Source organism: Mandrillus leucophaeus, unplaced genomic scaffold, assembly GCF_000951045.1.
Source record: "Mandrillus leucophaeus isolate KB7577 unplaced genomic scaffold, Mleu.le_1.0 Scaffold343, whole genome shotgun sequence".
NCBI lineage: Eukaryota > Metazoa > Chordata > Mammalia > Primates > Cercopithecidae > Mandrillus > Mandrillus leucophaeus.
In genome coordinates this window covers 313,544-330,524 of record NW_012103621.1, presented here as the reverse complement: position 1 = coordinate 330,524, position 16,981 = coordinate 313,544, and the positions used below count along the sequence as shown (strand labels likewise).

General features: G+C 41.8%; 1 protein-coding gene across 3 annotated transcripts in view; it reads right to left on the bottom strand.

The window, feature by feature from the left end:
* Nucleotides 1-16,981, bottom strand: part of AGO3 (argonaute RISC catalytic component 3) — a 138,200-nt gene that overhangs the window by 37,567 nt on the left and 83,652 nt on the right. For all 3 annotated transcript variants that reach the window (XM_011988989.1, XM_011988990.1, XM_011988992.1), the window contains 3 exons: nucleotides 13,483-13,605; nucleotides 13,195-13,328; nucleotides 625-809 (listed from right to left, as the gene is read on the bottom strand). In XM_011988989.1, the coding sequence (XP_011844379.1) occupies nucleotides 625-809; nucleotides 13,195-13,328; nucleotides 13,483-13,605 (442 nt within the window). The remainder of the gene's footprint in view (nucleotides 1-624; nucleotides 810-13,194; nucleotides 13,329-13,482; nucleotides 13,606-16,981) is intronic.

The following is a 16,981-nucleotide window of genomic DNA, read 5'->3' as shown; positions in this document are numbered from 1 at the left end:
CTCTACAAAAAAATTAAAAATTAGCCCAGTGTGGTGGCACATGCCTGTAGTTCCAGCTACTTGGGAGGACGAGGCAGGAGGATTGCTTGAGCCCAAGAGGTCAAGGCTGCAGTAAGCCATGATCGCACCACTGCACTCTAGCCTGAAAGACTGAGTGAGATCCTATCCCATACATACATACCACATACAAACATAAATAGTATCCCAGTTCCAGAGATGAGGAAACTAAGGGCTAGTGTGATTAAGTAATTCAGCCAAATCACACAGGTAATAGAACCAGCAGTACCTGAATATTGAGAAACACAGTTTAATTTGATAGCCTGTGCTTTTAACCACTATATTATACTGATACTCAAATTATCTCAATGCCATTTTTACTCAATAATTCTTCCTTTAGCCATTGTTATGTGATGCCTCTTTTTACTATTGAAACTCTTTTTACAGTGTCTCAACTTGGACTATTTAGTTTTCTATATTAATTTGTCTTCAAGTAATAATACATGGTTTAAAATACCGTACCATAAAATATATTTTAATATTTGAAGGTTTTAGGATATGTTTTAGCATAATCCTAAAAGGATATCAAGTACTTGAGGAAAAATGCAGTCTTTAAGATATCCTTACCATACACTGGTGTCTTCCCTGGCAGGATGACGATAATAAGCTGTAGGCCAGAATATGTGTTCTTGAGATGCCGGAACATGGGCTCTACGCTGTCTGCCCCCTGTGCATATTTGCAGAAGCATGGCTGGCCCTGGATGGGCATCCCTGCATCCTTAGAAATCTTACGCAGCTGGTCTGTGAAACCCCTAGAAGGAGAAACCACTAAATATAAAACCTTTGTCTAGTCATGAATTCCTACAAAGTAGTAATGGGAAGTTTGGGAAGGGAATGGAAGGATGAAGCAAAGATTTGTGTGCTCCATATATGAGAGGTCACCAGACTACTGATGTCAAAGGCAATGGTCGGTCAGTAATCCATTTTGCAAGCTAAGAACATTCTATACAGTTACATGGCATCCTGTAGTTTACAAGGAGCATTACTAATAGTATACGCTGGTTAAGAGCTCAGCTGTAGAGTTAGTATGGAGAGTTCCATTCCCAGTTCTGCTATGTACTAGCTATAAAATTTTAGGCACTTACTTCAGTTTTCCTCATCTGTAAAAGGATTACTTCAATTACAGGGTTGGTGTGAAGATTAAATGAGATCATACATGTAAAGCACTTAGCACACCACCCAAGACCATGGTAAAAGCTTGATACATTTTTGGTATTGTATATTTTCTAATTTGATCTCACAAGATTCATAAGAAAGAGGCAGGGCAAGTATTATTCCTGTTTTACAGGTCAGAAAACAGTTTCATAGATATGACATATTTGGCCAAAGCTCAAATGATTATGGTAGAGCCAGAATTTCTATAGTATTACCTATCTCACACTAGGATAGCAGAAAAGATTATGCCCTCAGAGGACATTTTTAAAAATATAAAAACAAAATTTAAAAACAGATGAGGCCGGGTGCGGTGCCTCACACCTATAGTCCCAGCAATTTGGGAGGCCGAGGCAGGAGGATGACTTGAGGTCAGGAGTTTGAGACCAGCTTGGCCAACATGGTGAAAACCCATGTCTACTAAAAATACAAAACTAGTCTGGTGTTGTAGCAGGCACCTGTAGTCCCAGCTACTTGGGAGGCTGAGGCAGGACAATCACTTGAATCTGGGAAGTAGAGGTTGCAGTTAGCCAAGATTGTGCCACTGCATTCCAGCCTAGGTGACAGAGCAAGACTCTATCTCGAAACAAACAGATGAGGCAGGCAGCATTTTAATGTACTTTCATTTACACTGAAACCCCCCCAAAACCAATTCTTTATTTTTTTGAGATAGGGTCTCACTGTGTTGCCCAGGCTGGAGTGCAATGATACAATCACAACTCACTGCAGCCTCAACTTCTCAGGCTCAAATGATCCTCCCACCTGAGCTTCCCAAGTAGCTGGGATTATAAGCATGTGCCACCACGCCTGGCTAATTTTTGCATTTTTAGTAGAGATGGGGTTTCACCATGTTGGTCAGGCTGGTCTTGAACTCCTGACCTCAGGCAATCCACCCATCTTGGCCCCCCAAAGTGCTGGGGATTACAGGGATGAGCCCCTGCTCCTGGCCACCAATTTGATATTTATAGAAAATTTTGAATTCAGTATAAATAAGCAATAATGAGCAACAATTGCTTCACTTGTTTTTAAAACAACTGAGGTCCTAAGTCAAGAATCTGAGTGATCTTTGCTCAAAACACTGATTCCTTCAGGACAGAGATGGAGTTTGTAGAAATTCCCTTCTCTTATTCCTTATTGGTGCTTAATTAAAGAAGTACGAAATTGAGTATTTTCACTCAGCCTGAACAAGAGCCACAAACCCATGATTCTGAGACATCTATTCAAGCTGTGAATAACAAATATAAAGTGAAAAAAAAAAGTTCAAGTTTGAAAAACATTGGAATTTTTTTTTTTTTTTTTTTGCCTTTCAAGGTCAAATAATCATAGCATTGTAATAAGCCATCTTGTGACATTTCACTTGAAAGCAGGGGGATAAAAACTCTGGAGGAAAAAAATATATTACGTGATCATTAAAGCATCCATTTAGAGATTTGGGATTAACAAAAAGGGATGAACAGAATTAAATAGAAAAAAATTTTATTTCTCACATTCTAATTTCTTCTTGCCATGAAGAAGGCAAGGCAAATTCTGAAATGGCCTGAGGTAAACTGGTCTCTGTATCACTCAAGAACGTTTCGTTATTGGCATACTTTATATAAGTAGAGGTTTAAATTAGACAAGGATCATTTCTTCAAGAAAATTAGATTCCAGAGGTGATACATTTATAAAATCATTATAATACAATTGTATTTTGCACAAAAACTGACAAACGGAGAGGATACTGACGGGTAGAGAGAGGAAGGAGGCATTCTCAGTAAAGGGCTGCATGAGTGGAAACAGGAAAAAAAGGCCAGGGAGATAGAAGGAATATAGTGCTTCAATTTCTTTGTCCAGAATATGTGAAAATGGAGTAATGATAAAGGACTTAGGAGACTGGTGAAAGATATTAAATGTCATACTGATTTTACGCTTGAACCCAGGAGGTGGAGGTTGCAGTGAGCTGAGATCATGCCACTGCACTCCAGCCTGGGTGAGAGAGTGAGACTCTGTCTCAATAAAATAAATAAATAAATGTCATACTGATTTTGAATGTTACTCTTAGTCAAAGAGAAGCCTAAATGTTTCAGAGTAGGTTTAGTCACAAGTGGAGTTGGTGTTCTTTCATGACAGCCAAATTTCTCAAACAAGGGTGACAGGAGAAGCCCTGAGACTGTGTGAGAATCCCAAAGGAGAGGAGATAGCTAATGAAAAGGAAAAGAAGTCAGAAAATGTAAACTAAAGAACCAGAAGGTAAGAGAGGAGGATGTCAAGAAGGTTGGCAGGGTGCGGTGGCTCACGCCTGTAATCCCAGCACTTTGGGAGGCCAAGGCAGGAGGACTGCTTGAGTCCAGGAGTTCGAGACCAGTCTAGGCAACATAGTGAGATCCTATGTATACAAAAAAACAAAATCAGCTGGGCATGGTGGCGTATGCCTGTAGTCCCAGATGCTTAGGAAGCTCAGGTGGGAGGATCGTTTGAGCCTGGGAAGTTAAGGCTGCAGTGAGTTGTGACTGTATCACTGCACTCCAGCCTGGTCAACAGAGTGAGACCCCATCTCAAAAAAAAAAAAAAAGGGGGGGGTGGGGTCAAATTTTGAGAAAAATAATGGCTAAGAAGAGACCATTGGAACTGATAAGCATAAAGATACAGGAAATCTTCCAGGAACCAGTTTTAGCAGAGCACTGATTCAAGGGAGGAGCAAAAATGGAGGTCTGGAAGCCTAAGAGATTAAGTTAGGTAATATGAAAATTGCTGATTAAAAAAAATTGAACAGAAGATTTTTGAGCACTTTGAAGCTGAAGGACAGAATCTGAAGAAGACAGAAAAAGTGGTGGAGATGAAAGCCACATTTTGGAAAGTAAGGAAACAGAAACAAGGAGTTTAACCACTCCTTCAAGATCCTCAACAGAAAAATAAGGATCTTAGTTAATCCTCACCTGGTAGGTAGTGTCACATTAAATTTCACCTAAAGCTGTCTCGTTACATTTTTAAAGTTTGGCCTAAAGATTTCTCTGTACATAGTGAATGGTCATCTGCATGTGTAAACAAGCTGTAACCTATTCTTGCACCAATTGCTGAGTTTTAGCCAATCAAAGGCAACCAACTGTTCAAATCATGTTCAAATAAGGCAAATATCAAGATGTAAGCAATCCAGCTGTTTCTGTACCTCACTTTCATTTTCTGTACATCACTTTCCTTTTTCTGTCCATAAGTCTTCAACCATATGGTGGTGCCAGAGTCTCTTTGAACCTATTCTGGTTCTAAGGGCTGCCTGATTTGTGAATCATTGTTTCCTCAATTAAACTCTGTTAAATTTAATTTGTCTAGTTTTTCTTTTAACAGATGGTATCAGAAGTGGGATCCGAAGTAGAATTTCTAGCAATCCCCAGAAGCACTGAGTGACAAAGCATGGTACCAGTCAGACTCACCGTGTCTATTCCTCTCTTGCAGCAACTGGGGATTGTGGGTAAGCACTCAGATTCTGAAGCTCCATCGATTTGTGTTTTGAGCTATCTGAATTTGTTTGAGCAAATTTTAAAATCTGAAATGGGTTCAGAAGTCATCACAGAAACTGGACCAGGTCCAGAATCAGACTGGATCTGATAATTAACTGACTTGGATTCAGTGAGAGGCCTTGGATGTTTAACTGAGTCAGGCAGAAACTGGCAGTTAATGGCAAATAAGAAGGTGTGAACTTTGGCTTTTGTAAATTCACAGAGATTTTTGTGCCCTATGTCTATGACTTTTGTTTCTTTCTTTCTCTCTCTCTTTTTTTTTTTTTGAGATGGAGCCTTGCTGTTGTCGCCTGGGATGGAGTGCAATGGAGCGATCTCGGCTCACTGCAACCTCCACCTCCTGGGATCCAGCAATTCTCCTGCCTCTGACTCCCAAGTAGCTGAGATTACAGGCACCCGCCACCATGCCCAGCTAATTTTTGTATTTTTGGTAGAGATGGGGTTTCACCATGTTGGCCAGGCTGGTCTCGAACTCCTGACCTCAGGTGATCCACCCACCAAGATCCAAGGCAAAAAATGGGATCCTTAATTTTGGAAGAACTGAGTATTCTACCTTACAGCTATGCCTAGGCAACAGTCAAGAGAGATAATAAACAGGCTATTTTACACATAAAATTACATGAGAAACAGTGTCAAATAAGAAGTGATGTTTAAACTTCGAGTTATATTTTTATAAATATTAATATATATTCCAAAATTGTATACGATTATGAAAATTCTCATATATCTCAGTATATGTTATCAGACATAATTATGGTTATGTTAAATTATTATGGGCTACATAAACAACCAAATTTCCTTGTCAATTGTGTCTTTATGACCATTTAAAGTCATTTCCACAGTTAATTGCTTAATTCTAACGCAGTTTCCTTTTTTTTTTTTTTTGAGACGGAGTCTCGCTCTGTCGCCCAGGCTGGAGTGCAGCGGCCGGATCTCAGCTCACTGCAAGCTCCATCTCCCGGGTTCACACCATTCTCCTGCCTCAGCCTCCCAAGTAGCTGGGACTACAGGTGCCCGCCACCTCGCCCGGATAGTTTTTTGTATCTTTAGTAGAGACGGGGTTTCACCGCGTTAGCCAGGATGGTCTCGATCTCCTGACCTCATGATCCACCCGTCTCGGCCTCCCAAAGTGCTAGGACTACAGGCTTGAGCCACTGCGCCCGGCCTCTAACGCAGTTTCTAATATTAGGCTGTTGCAAAAGTAATTGCGGTTTCTGCTATTCAAAGTAATGGCGGCTGGGCGCAGTGGCTCACACTTGTAATCCTAGCATTTTGGGAGGCCGAGGTGGGCGGACCATAAGGTCAGGAGTTTGAGACCAGCCTGGCCAACATGATGAAACCCTGGCTCGACCAAAACTACAAAAAATTAGCCAGGCATGGTGGCTTACACCTGTAATACCAGCTACTCGAGAGGCTGAGGCAGGAGAATTGCTCGACCCTGGGAGGCAGAGGTTGTAGTGAGCCGAGTTTGCGCCACTGCATTCTAGCCTGGGCGACAGAATGAGACTCCATCTCAAAATAAATAAATAAATAAATAAATAAATAAATAAATAAATAAAATAATGGCAGGCTGGGTGCAGTGGTCCACCCCTGTAATCCCAGCACTTTGGGAGGCCAACATTGGTAGATCATTTGAGGTCAGGAGTTCGAGACTAGCCTGGCCAAGAAGATGAAACTCCATCTCTACTAAAAATACAAAAAAATTAGCCAGGCATGGTGGTGTGCGCCGGTAGTCTCAGCTACTCAGGCGTGTGAGGCAGGAGAATCGTTTGAACCAGGGAGGAGGAGGTTGCAGTGAGCCGAGATCGCGCCACTGTACTCTAGCCTGAGTGACAGAGTGAGACTCCGTCTCAATAAATAAATAAATAAATAAATAAATGTATGGCAGTTATTAAAAATAACTTCACAAGCAAGTAAAATCCTATTTTGTCTTCAAGGAGGTTCATGGAAAAGATGAAATGGACCTTGATAAGCACTCTTGAAGATAGGCTTCTGGTAACTTTAGGATCATATCATTTGAACTAAGAATTACCAGAACTATATTGAAGAGACTGAGTGATATATAAAGCTGCTAACCCAAGCAGCACAAGAATTAAATGAATACCAAGAAAATACTTGGCTAGATTTTCATGCTAACTCAGTCAGTACTGAAACTGTTAAGATACATAATTTGAATGAACTCCATGGTTCAGGTCAAATTACCTATGATAACCCATCTAATAAACAGTGCTGTGCACCTCCATTGGAGAAAGAAAATTGCTATGTAAGAGGATACAATTCCAGTGTTAAGCATGGACTCATGAAGAGACTGGATGGCTGCCTGCTCCTTCGTGAGTCCTTAAAACTTCCATTACTAGAAGCTGTATTCCATGATTCATCAAGGAAGAGATAAAATGTATATATTGGCTGGGCATGGTGGCTCACACCTGTTAATTCCAGCACTTTGGGAGGCCAAGGTGGGCTGATCACCTGAGGTCAGGAGTTTTAGACCACCTGGGCCCACACGGTGAAAGCCTGTCTCTACTTAAAAAATACAAAAAATTAGCTGGGCGTGGTGGCAGGTGCCTGTAATCCCAGCTACTTGGAAGGCTGAGGCACAAGAATTGCTTGAACCCGGGAGGCGGAGGTTGCAGTGAGCCGAGATCGCGCCACTGCACTCTAGCCTGGGTGACAGAGTGAGACTATGTCTCAAAACAAACAAACAAAACCATACACACACACACACACATACACACACACACACATATTGGTGTTGTGACTGTTCTAACTTGCTAAAATGGTTTATGACCAATGTATAGTTTGTTGAACCCATAATCTTGAGAAGACAACCTAAACTTCAGGTACCTTTCTGATACATCTGAACATTTTACAGAGGGATTTCATTCAATTGTGATTTTCAGTGCATATTTTCTGGTTGTACAGAAGCTTTCTCATACAAGTGGGCTGATGCTATAACAGTAGCTAAAAGGTTATTAGGAAATGTGTTTCTCTCACAGGACATTGCTGAAGAAATCTCCAGTGATAGAGGTACTTGCCTCACTGGACTAGCTATAAAACAGTTAAATAAGGTATTACTTAATACAAGAGCATTAGGCAAAACTAACTGAATAATCTGGATTGCCTTGGTCAAAGATGTTTCAGATTGATGACGATCAGATCCACTTCCAGTGAAAAACAAAAGTTGACCCCTTATGAAATAGTCACTGGAAGGCTTATGCTCCTAATAATAGAACCTCCTGTATCTTCTGCTTCTAAACTTTAACATGACTAAATGTTGCAAGGCTTTAATGCATTATGCCAAAGTGTACTTTCAGCAGGTAAAGAAAGCTTTTCACGGACCACTGACTGAGGACAAGCAAACCCTTCATGATCTAGAATTGAGAGGCTGGATCTTTTGGAAACACATCAGAGAAAGACTCCCCTTGTCACCCACACTGCAGCAAAACTTCAGGACCTTGAAGCTTGGGTTTGTAATCTCACAGCTTAGAAAGGCCCACCCAGACTCTTGGAACCATACACCCATGAGGGAGAACTTAAGGTAAAGCTAACAAGGGAAGTTTCTCCCGAGAAGCAGATGGCCTCCTAGATGTGGACAGATTTCCCAAGATCGTGCATCAAGATTCTCTGCTATCATGAGGCTTTTAGCTCTCAATTTTTTCCAAGTTCATGCCTGTTATGAACAACTGAACTGAAAAAGGGGTCTCTTGTATATACTCATAGGGTATACTTTTATTTGTGAAGGATAAAAAAACCTCATACTGGCTGGGTGCGGTGGCTCACGCCTATAATCCCAGCACTTTGGGAAGCCAAGGCGGGTGGATCATGAGGTCAGGAGATCGAGCCCATCCTGGCCAAGGTGAAACCCCGTCTCTACTAAAATACAAAAAATTAGCCAGGCATGGTGGCACATGCCTGTAGTCCCAGCTACTCGAGAGGCTGAGGCAGGGGAATCACTTGAACCCGGGAGGTGGAGGATGCAGTGAGCCGAGATCATAGCCTGGCAACAGAGCAAGACTCAGTCTCAAAAAAAACCCTCACCCACAGAGAACTTTACGCCTTGATAGAGGGAAGATGAAGGGCCAATGTGGGTGAGAAATTTTAATGGTACCTTTGTTGCTTCATAATCAGTCAGAAACAGAGCACTGGCCAACTCCTCTTAAGCTACATCATAGTTTAAAGAGAAAATTGTCAGTCATGTGTGGTGGCTCATGCCTGTAATCTCAGCAGTTTGGGACGCCAAGGCAGGCAGATCACGAGGTCAGGAGATGGAGACCATCCTGGCTAACGTTAGTGGTGAAATCCCACTCTACTAAAAATACGAAAATTTAGCCGGGTGTGGTGGTACATGCCTATGCTACTTGGGAGGCTGAGGCAGGAGAATCGAGTGATCCTGGGAAGCAGAGATTGCAGTGAGACGAGATCAAGCCACTGCACTCCAGCCTGGGTGACTGAGCGAGACTCCATCTCCAAAAAAAAAAAAAAAAAGAAAAAAGAAAAAAAAACCCAGAGAACATTGTCAATACAGGTTAAAGAGAATATTGACAGGAGGCCTTCTCTCTTCTGGATGGGCATATTTGTTCATTTATTTTTCTATGGTGTGTCTTTTTCTTTTTGGAGACAGGGTCTGGCTCTGCTGCCCAGGCTGGGATGCAGTGGCATGATCTCGGCTCACTGCAACCTCTGCCTCCTGGGCTCAAGCAATCCTCCCACTTCAGCCTCCTGAATAGCTGGGACCACAGGCGTGCACCACTGCGCTCAGATGAGTTTTGAATTTTCAGTAGAGACAGGGTTTTGCCATGTTACCTAGGCTGGTCTTGAACTCCTGAGCTCAAGCAATCTGCCTACCTCAGTCTCCCAAAGTGATTACAGATTACAGGTGTCAGCTGCCGTGCCTGGCCTATGGTTTGGAGTTAACGAGGCAATGATTAGAAATTTATCCCTCTAAATTTTCCAGCCTATTAGAAATTTATAGGCTCTTTAGCAGAGTCTACTACAAAGACTATGGTTACACAAAAGACTTTAAATTCTCTTGCTAAAGTTGTGCTAGATAATAGAACTGCTCTAGATTAGTTAGTGGCTAAACAGAAGTATCTGTGCAGTTGCTGATACTTCTTATTGAACATGGAGGAATACATTGGCTATTACAGAGATTCAGTTGTAGAGAATTAACAAATAGGCTGCTTGGTTGAAACAAGTAGACTCTTATTCTAGCTTATTCTTTGATCTATTTGATTTTAGGTGGCTTGGTTCATGGGGACCTTGGCTAAGGAGCATACTCCAAACTCTTGGGGTTATTCTCCTGATAGTCGTAAGAGTAGTCTCCCTGGGATACTATACTCTCTCAAAAGTTTTAAGTGTTTGCATATGGCCATCTGCAGAATGTCAAATGGTCTCTCTTGAATTGGAACAAAAACTCAAAGAAATGCGTGAGCATGAGGACGCCATACTTATGAATGACATACTGAGACCAGAAACCCAAAATCTCAGTAACTGAGAGTGGTGCTAAGGTCCTAAGTTTTGGTCACACTCTTACCTAAGTGAGGACCTAACCAAAAGGGAGGAATTTTTAAACAAAATTATAGGAGGTCATTGTTTTGGACCAAGCTTATGCACAAGGCTCCAACAGACCACACCAAACCAAAATGGAGTCACTCATGCTAAATGTGAGACAATTACACTGAAACACTGAAGAAAGAAATAGATCCTAAAATAGACCAGGTTTTGTTTTTCTCCTGAAAACAGGAAATTTCAGCACAAGGAGGTCCCCTCTACTCTTACCCTTAGGAAAAAGTAACTTGAAGTCCTTGTTCCCATTTTACAAAACCCATTGTTCTGCTATTTCCCAGTGGGATTTGAGACCAAATAAGTAAATTTATGATGGTGACAGAGTGACATGAATGCCAATCCATTAAAAAACACACACACACACACACACACACACACACACACACACAAATTTGGGGGGTAGATCAAAGGGGATAACTGTTAAGTTTTGCTTAAAGCTACCTCCTTACATCTTTTAAGTTCAGCCTAGAGGTTTCTCTAAACATCGTAAACTGTAACCTAGGCCAGGCGCAGTGGCTCACGCCTGTAATCCCAGCACTTTGGGAGGCCGAGGCAGGCAGATCACCTCAGGTCAGGAGTTTGAGACCAGCCTGGCCAACACAGTGAAACTCCATCTCTACTAAAAATACAAAAATTAGCTGGGCGTAGTAGTGCGGGCCTGTAGTCCCAGCTACTCCAGAGGCTGAGGCAGGAAAATCGCTTGAACCTGAGAGGTGGGGGTTGCAGTGAGCTGAGATCATGCCACTGCACTCCAGCCTAGGTGACAGAGCAAGACTCTGTCTCAAAACAAAAACAAAAAACTGTAACCTAACTGGATGGGTAAATAGGATATAAGCTACTTGTGTAGCAAACAATGAGTTTCAGCCAATCAATTACAGCTAACTGTTCAAACCATCTTCAAATAAGGCAAATGCCAAGCTGTAACCAATCCATCTGTTTCTGTACTTCATTTCCATATTCTGTATGCCACTTTCCTTTTTCTGTCCATAAATCTTCTTCAGCCATGCGGCTGCTGGAAGTCTCTCTGAACTTATTCTTGTTCCAGGAGCTGCCTGATTAGAAAAACATTCTTTGTTCAATTATAAACTCTGTTAAATTTAATTCGTCTGAAGTTTTTATTTTAACAGAAGATATGATTAGCTCTATTTTACAAAGGTGAACATTGAACAATAATGAGATTAATAAATTATCCACAGTAATAAATCCAGGTAGTGGCAAATCTGGGAAGTATACCTAAACTGTCATTGAAAGACAATGATGTTGCTACTAGCCTACAAAAAGCAGTTGTGATATTGTGAAATACACATTTGTTGGCCATTCCCATTTCCTAGCAGACAACTCCTAAAATCCTTAGAAACTCCTCAGTGTTATCTTTTTGTATGATACTGATTGACTAATGGCTGGTAGCCTTATAGGTAGCTTTAGGATGGGGTCTGGTCACCAGAAAGGCAAGGCAGGATTAGAGGGTTGGGACTTTCAGCCCCACACCCCCAACCTCCAAGGAGGTAAAAGGGGACAAAAGTTAAGTTGATAACTAATGGCTAACAGTTTAATCATTGAGGCCTATGTAATGAAGCATTCATAAAAACCCAAAAGGACGGGGTTTGGAGAGCTTCTGGCCAGCTGAATGCACAAAGGTTCCTGGAGGGTGGTGTGCCCAGGGATGGCATGGAAGCTCCACTCTCCCTCCCCATACCTCGCCCTATGCATATCTTTACTGCATCCTTTGTAATATCTTTTATAATAAAACAGTAAACATAAGTGTTTCCTTAGTTCTGTGAGCTGCTCTATCAGATGAATCTACCTTGAAGAGGGGGTCATGGGAACTCATGACCAGAAGCCTGGACTTGCTACTGGCATCTGAAGCAGAGTGCAGCCTTGTGGGACTGAACCTTGAATCTGTGGAATCTGATGCTATCTCCAGGAAGACAGTGTAATGACTGAATTGGAGGACACCCAGCTGGTATCCACTGCAGAACTGATTGTTTGCTTGGTGTGTGGGGAAACCCTCCCCACATTTAGTCACAAGAGTCTTCTGTGTTGATTGTTGTGGTGTGAGAGCAGAGATAAAACATGGTTTGAGCTTGCGTTTTGTCCATTCACAGTAGTCTATAAGGATGTCTAGTAGAATCAATCAAGGAATTTACTATGACTAACAAATTTTTCACCAAACTATTGAGAAGAAACTTTTTTTTTTTTTTTTTAAAGACGGAGTCTTGCTCTGTTGCCCAGGCTGGAGTGCAGTGGCACAATCTCGGCTCACGGCAAGCTCCACCTCCGGGGTTCACGCCATTCTCCTACCTCAGCCTCCCGAGTAGCTGGGACTACAGGTGCCCGCCACCACGCCCGGCTAATTTTTTGTATTTTTAGCAGAGATGGGCTTTCACTGTATTAGCCAGAATGGTCTCAATCTCCTGATCTTGTGATCCACCTGCCTTGGCCTCCCAAAGTGCTGGGATTATAGGCGTGAGCCACCACGCCCGGCCAAGAAGAAACATTTTTAAAGGTTCAGTGACTAGGCTGGGCGCAGTGGCTCACGCCTGTAATCCCAGCACCTTGGGAAGCCAAGGCAGGCAGATCACCCGAGGTCAGGAGTTTGAGACCAGCCTGGCTAACAAGGTGAACCCCCATCTCTACTAAAAATACAAAATTAGCTGGGCATGGTGGCACACACCTGTAATCCCAGCTACTCGGGAGGCTGAGGCAGGAGAATCGCTTGAGCCTGGGAGGTAGAGGTTGCAGTGAGCTGGGATCGTGCCACTGCACTTCAGCCTGGGCAACAGAGTGAGACTTCGTCTCAAAAAAAAAAAAAGTTTCAGTGATTACATATACTTCATATTAAGGCAAAATTTGTTAGAACATTAGATGAGTAATTTAAAGTCTAAACACAAAAAAGTCCCAAAGCCAAGGTAATGACATGCCTTACTTCAATATTTCTTCTCTGCACTGCCTCTGTGTGGCAAAACAAGCGATAGCCCACATTTTGATTTCAACTCCTGTGTGGAATTGCTTCCCTCGCATATCCCATACTCCGTGGCTTGGTGTTGCTACTGTCCGATTCTATGTGAGGAGAAAAAAATAACATGGTGAAAAAGAACAAAAATTTTCAATAAACAGAAAGTAAAAATTTCAAATCGCTGAACCGAAATATTTCTGATATGCCTTTCTCTCCATACTGTATGTATATGATTAAAACATTAACAAGAGGCTTTACCCGTCCTCCATACTGGAGCATAGGTGCTGGAAGTACGCGTCCAGTTACATGAGCCATTTCATCCCGAACTTTAAATTGAAACTCCTGAACAAATGGATCCGTTTCGTAATTTGCACTTCTTACCTAAAAATAGAAAAAGTTTGTAGTTACTCTCAAAATTCCTCCAAATCCCCTACTTTACTGCATTAGAACCCTCTTTTTTTTCTTCACTGTGTAAATAATGTTTTCCAACAGGTCTAACCAATGGTGCTCTAACTACAGAATAGCAAATCTTAACCTGGGGACCATGGGTCATGAATGGACTATAGAAATTCTGTGACCTCCTGGTAATTTATACAAAATTTAAATGTATGCATTAGGTTGAATAATATATTTTGGCCTGGCATGGTAGTCCATGCCTGTGATCTCAGCATTTTTGGAGGCCAAGTTGGAGGACTGCTCGAGCCCAGGAGCTTGAAATCAGCCTGGGCAACATAGTGAGACCCTGTCTCTACAAAAAATTAAAAAATTAGGCTGGGCCTGGTGGCTCACATCTGTAATCCCAGCAGTTTGGGAGGCTGAGGTGGGAGAATTGCTTGATCTCAGGAGCTCAAGACCAACCTGGGCAACAAAGTAAGACCTCATCTCTACAAAAAATTAAAAAGAATTAGCCAGATGGGGTGCCACGTGCCTGTGGTCCCAGCTATTTGGGAGGCTGAGGTGAGAGAATTGCTTGAGCCTGGGAGCTCAAGGTTGCAGTGGGCTGTGATTGCACCACAGTACTCCAGCCTGGGGGTCAGAGCAAGAACCCGTCTCAAAAGAAAAACAAAAAATCCATGAAAATGATAATAAAACTTTTTTTTTTTTAAAGAGATGGAGTCTTGCTATATTATTCAGGCTGGCCTCGAACTCCTGGGCTCAAGCCATCTTCCTCTCTCAGCCTCCTAGATAGCTGGGAACCTAGGCATGCACCACTATGTACTACCCAGCTGAAAACGGTAAGTTTGTATGATTGAACCTAATATGCTTTTGGATGGAGAAAGAAATATCTCACCTAAAAAGAGGTTAAGAACCTTTGACTATAGGAGATCTGGATACATTCTATTAAAATTTATTTTGTGTAGAGTTTGATAGGAAGTATTAAAAATCTTAAGGCTTTTTAAAATTATTTGATTTATAATTTATATATAATTACTTGACTATTTTCAGTGCCATAATACACAATTTATTTAATGGAATACACTTAAGACAGATAAGAAAGCCAGTAGGAGTCACAGGTTATAATTGTTATATATTCCCATACATATAACCAAAGAGAAGGAACTTAATGTAATTCAGTGTTGGATCTCACTGAAATTCATGCTTAAAGCATGCTACACAGAATCTCTCCACAATAAACAGGAAAAATCATTTTTTTTTCTTTTTTTTTTTTGAGACGGAGTCTCGTTCTGTCACCCAGGCTGGAGTGCAGTGGCTGGATCTCAGCTCACTGCAAGCTCCGCCTCCCGAGTTTACGCCATTCTCCTGCCTCAGCCTCCCGGGTAGCTGGGACTACAGACGCTCGCCACCTTTTTTTGTAGAGACGGGGTTTCACTGTGTTAGCCAGGATGGGCTCAATCTCCTGACCTCGTGATCCGCCTGTCTCGGCCTCCCAAAGTGCTGGGATTACAGGCTTGAGCCACCGCGCCTGGCTCATTTTTTCTTTTCTTTTTTTTTTTTGAGACAGGGTCTGGCTCTGTCACCTAGTGGCACAATCACAGCTCACTGCAACTTCAGCCTCCTGGGGTCCAAGCGATCCTCCCACCTCAATCTCCTGAGTAGCTGGGACTATAGGTGCATGTCACACACCTGGATAATTAAATTTTTTTTTAGGGATGGGGTCTCACTATGTTGCCCAGGCTGGTCTTGAACTCCTGGGCTCAACTGATAGTCCTGCCTTGGCCTCCCAAAGTGATGGGTTATAGATGTAAGCCCCATTTTCTAAATTAGGTACCAATGGGGCATCTCTTTCAAGCTTATTTGCCATTCATTTCTGTACTTCAGTGTATCCTGTAATGAGGTTACAGTGAATAACAAGGACTATACAATAACAATTAACATACTGTGACTTGTTGCATGATGTACTTGGTGCTAAATGCTTAATGATACATTTTCACAAGTATTTTATAGCTATGAAAGCAGTTCTTTCATAACCTGTATCTTTCCAGATACTATAAATATAATAATAAACATAATAATATGATAAGAGTAAGTAAATGGAGAAGCTAGACTTCGAACCCAGGGTTGTTAGACTCCAAAGTCGGTTTTATTTTTTTAAACTACCATATGATACTTTCTGAACAGCTGAGCTGTAATAAATGAGTTAGAACAGTGAGTTATTGAGACTTTTATAGAGAAAGTAAGAGGTCTTAGTTTCCAGAAGATTTTGGGAAAGCTTTTAAAATCTTATAGAATCAGAGAAAAATCCAGGATGAAAACCAGCCTATATTTTCCTAATTAAATATCATGTAATAACTTTCTTTGACTCTTTACAGAAGAGTCAATAAGGAAAAAAAGGTATTTTTTTCTGTAGTTGGCTTACCAAATAGAAGAACCAGTTTTTAGCCAAAGATGAAATTACTAAGGTTAAAAAATAAATTAAAAAGCCAGTTTTGCATCCCTATTTTCAATAATCTTTAAAATTGCTTTTGGAAGTATTATTAAGTTGTTTTGGGAAATATTCGTATTTCCAGATTTTTTTCTCTTTGGGCAGTTAAAATGGTATTCGAGAAAACAGCCAGATAAGATTCAGATGCCCTTTTATCTTGAGTTTTGTCTTATTCTATGAGTTTTAAAAAATGATATTGGTAACGCCTTCCTTCCCTTCATTTAGAACAATGAGACAGCACAGAGACCTTACGTGGTTAAAACTATCTTCTATTTTTTTTCTTTTTTCTTTCTTTCTCTTTCTCTCTTTCTTTTTTGAGATGGAGTTTCGCTCTTGTTGCCCAGGCTGGAGTGCAGTGGTGCAATCCCGGCTCACTGCAACCTCCACCTCCCGGGTTCAAGCGATTCTCCTGCCTCAGCCTCCTGAGTAGCTGGGATTACAGGCATGCGCCACCACGTCTGGCTAATTTTGTATTTTTGTAGACACAGGGTTTTTCCATGTTGGTCAGGCTGGTCTTGAACTCCTAACCTCAGGTGATCCGCTCCCCTCTCGGCCTCCCAAAGTGCTGGGATTACAGGCCCTGAGCCACCGCGCCTGACCTTTTTCTTTTCTTTTCTTTTTTTTTTTTGAGACAGAGTCCTACTTCATTGTCCAGGCTGGAGTGCAGTGGTGTGATCGGCTCACTGCAGCCTCTGCCTCTCAGGTTCAAGTGATTCTCGTGCCTCAGCCACCTGACTAGCTGGGATTACAGATGCATGCCACCATGCCCCACTAATTTTTGTGTTTTTAGTAGAGATGGCATTTCACCATGTTTCCCAGGCTGGTCCCAAATTCCTGGCCTCAAGTGATCCACCTGCCTTGGCCTCCCAAACT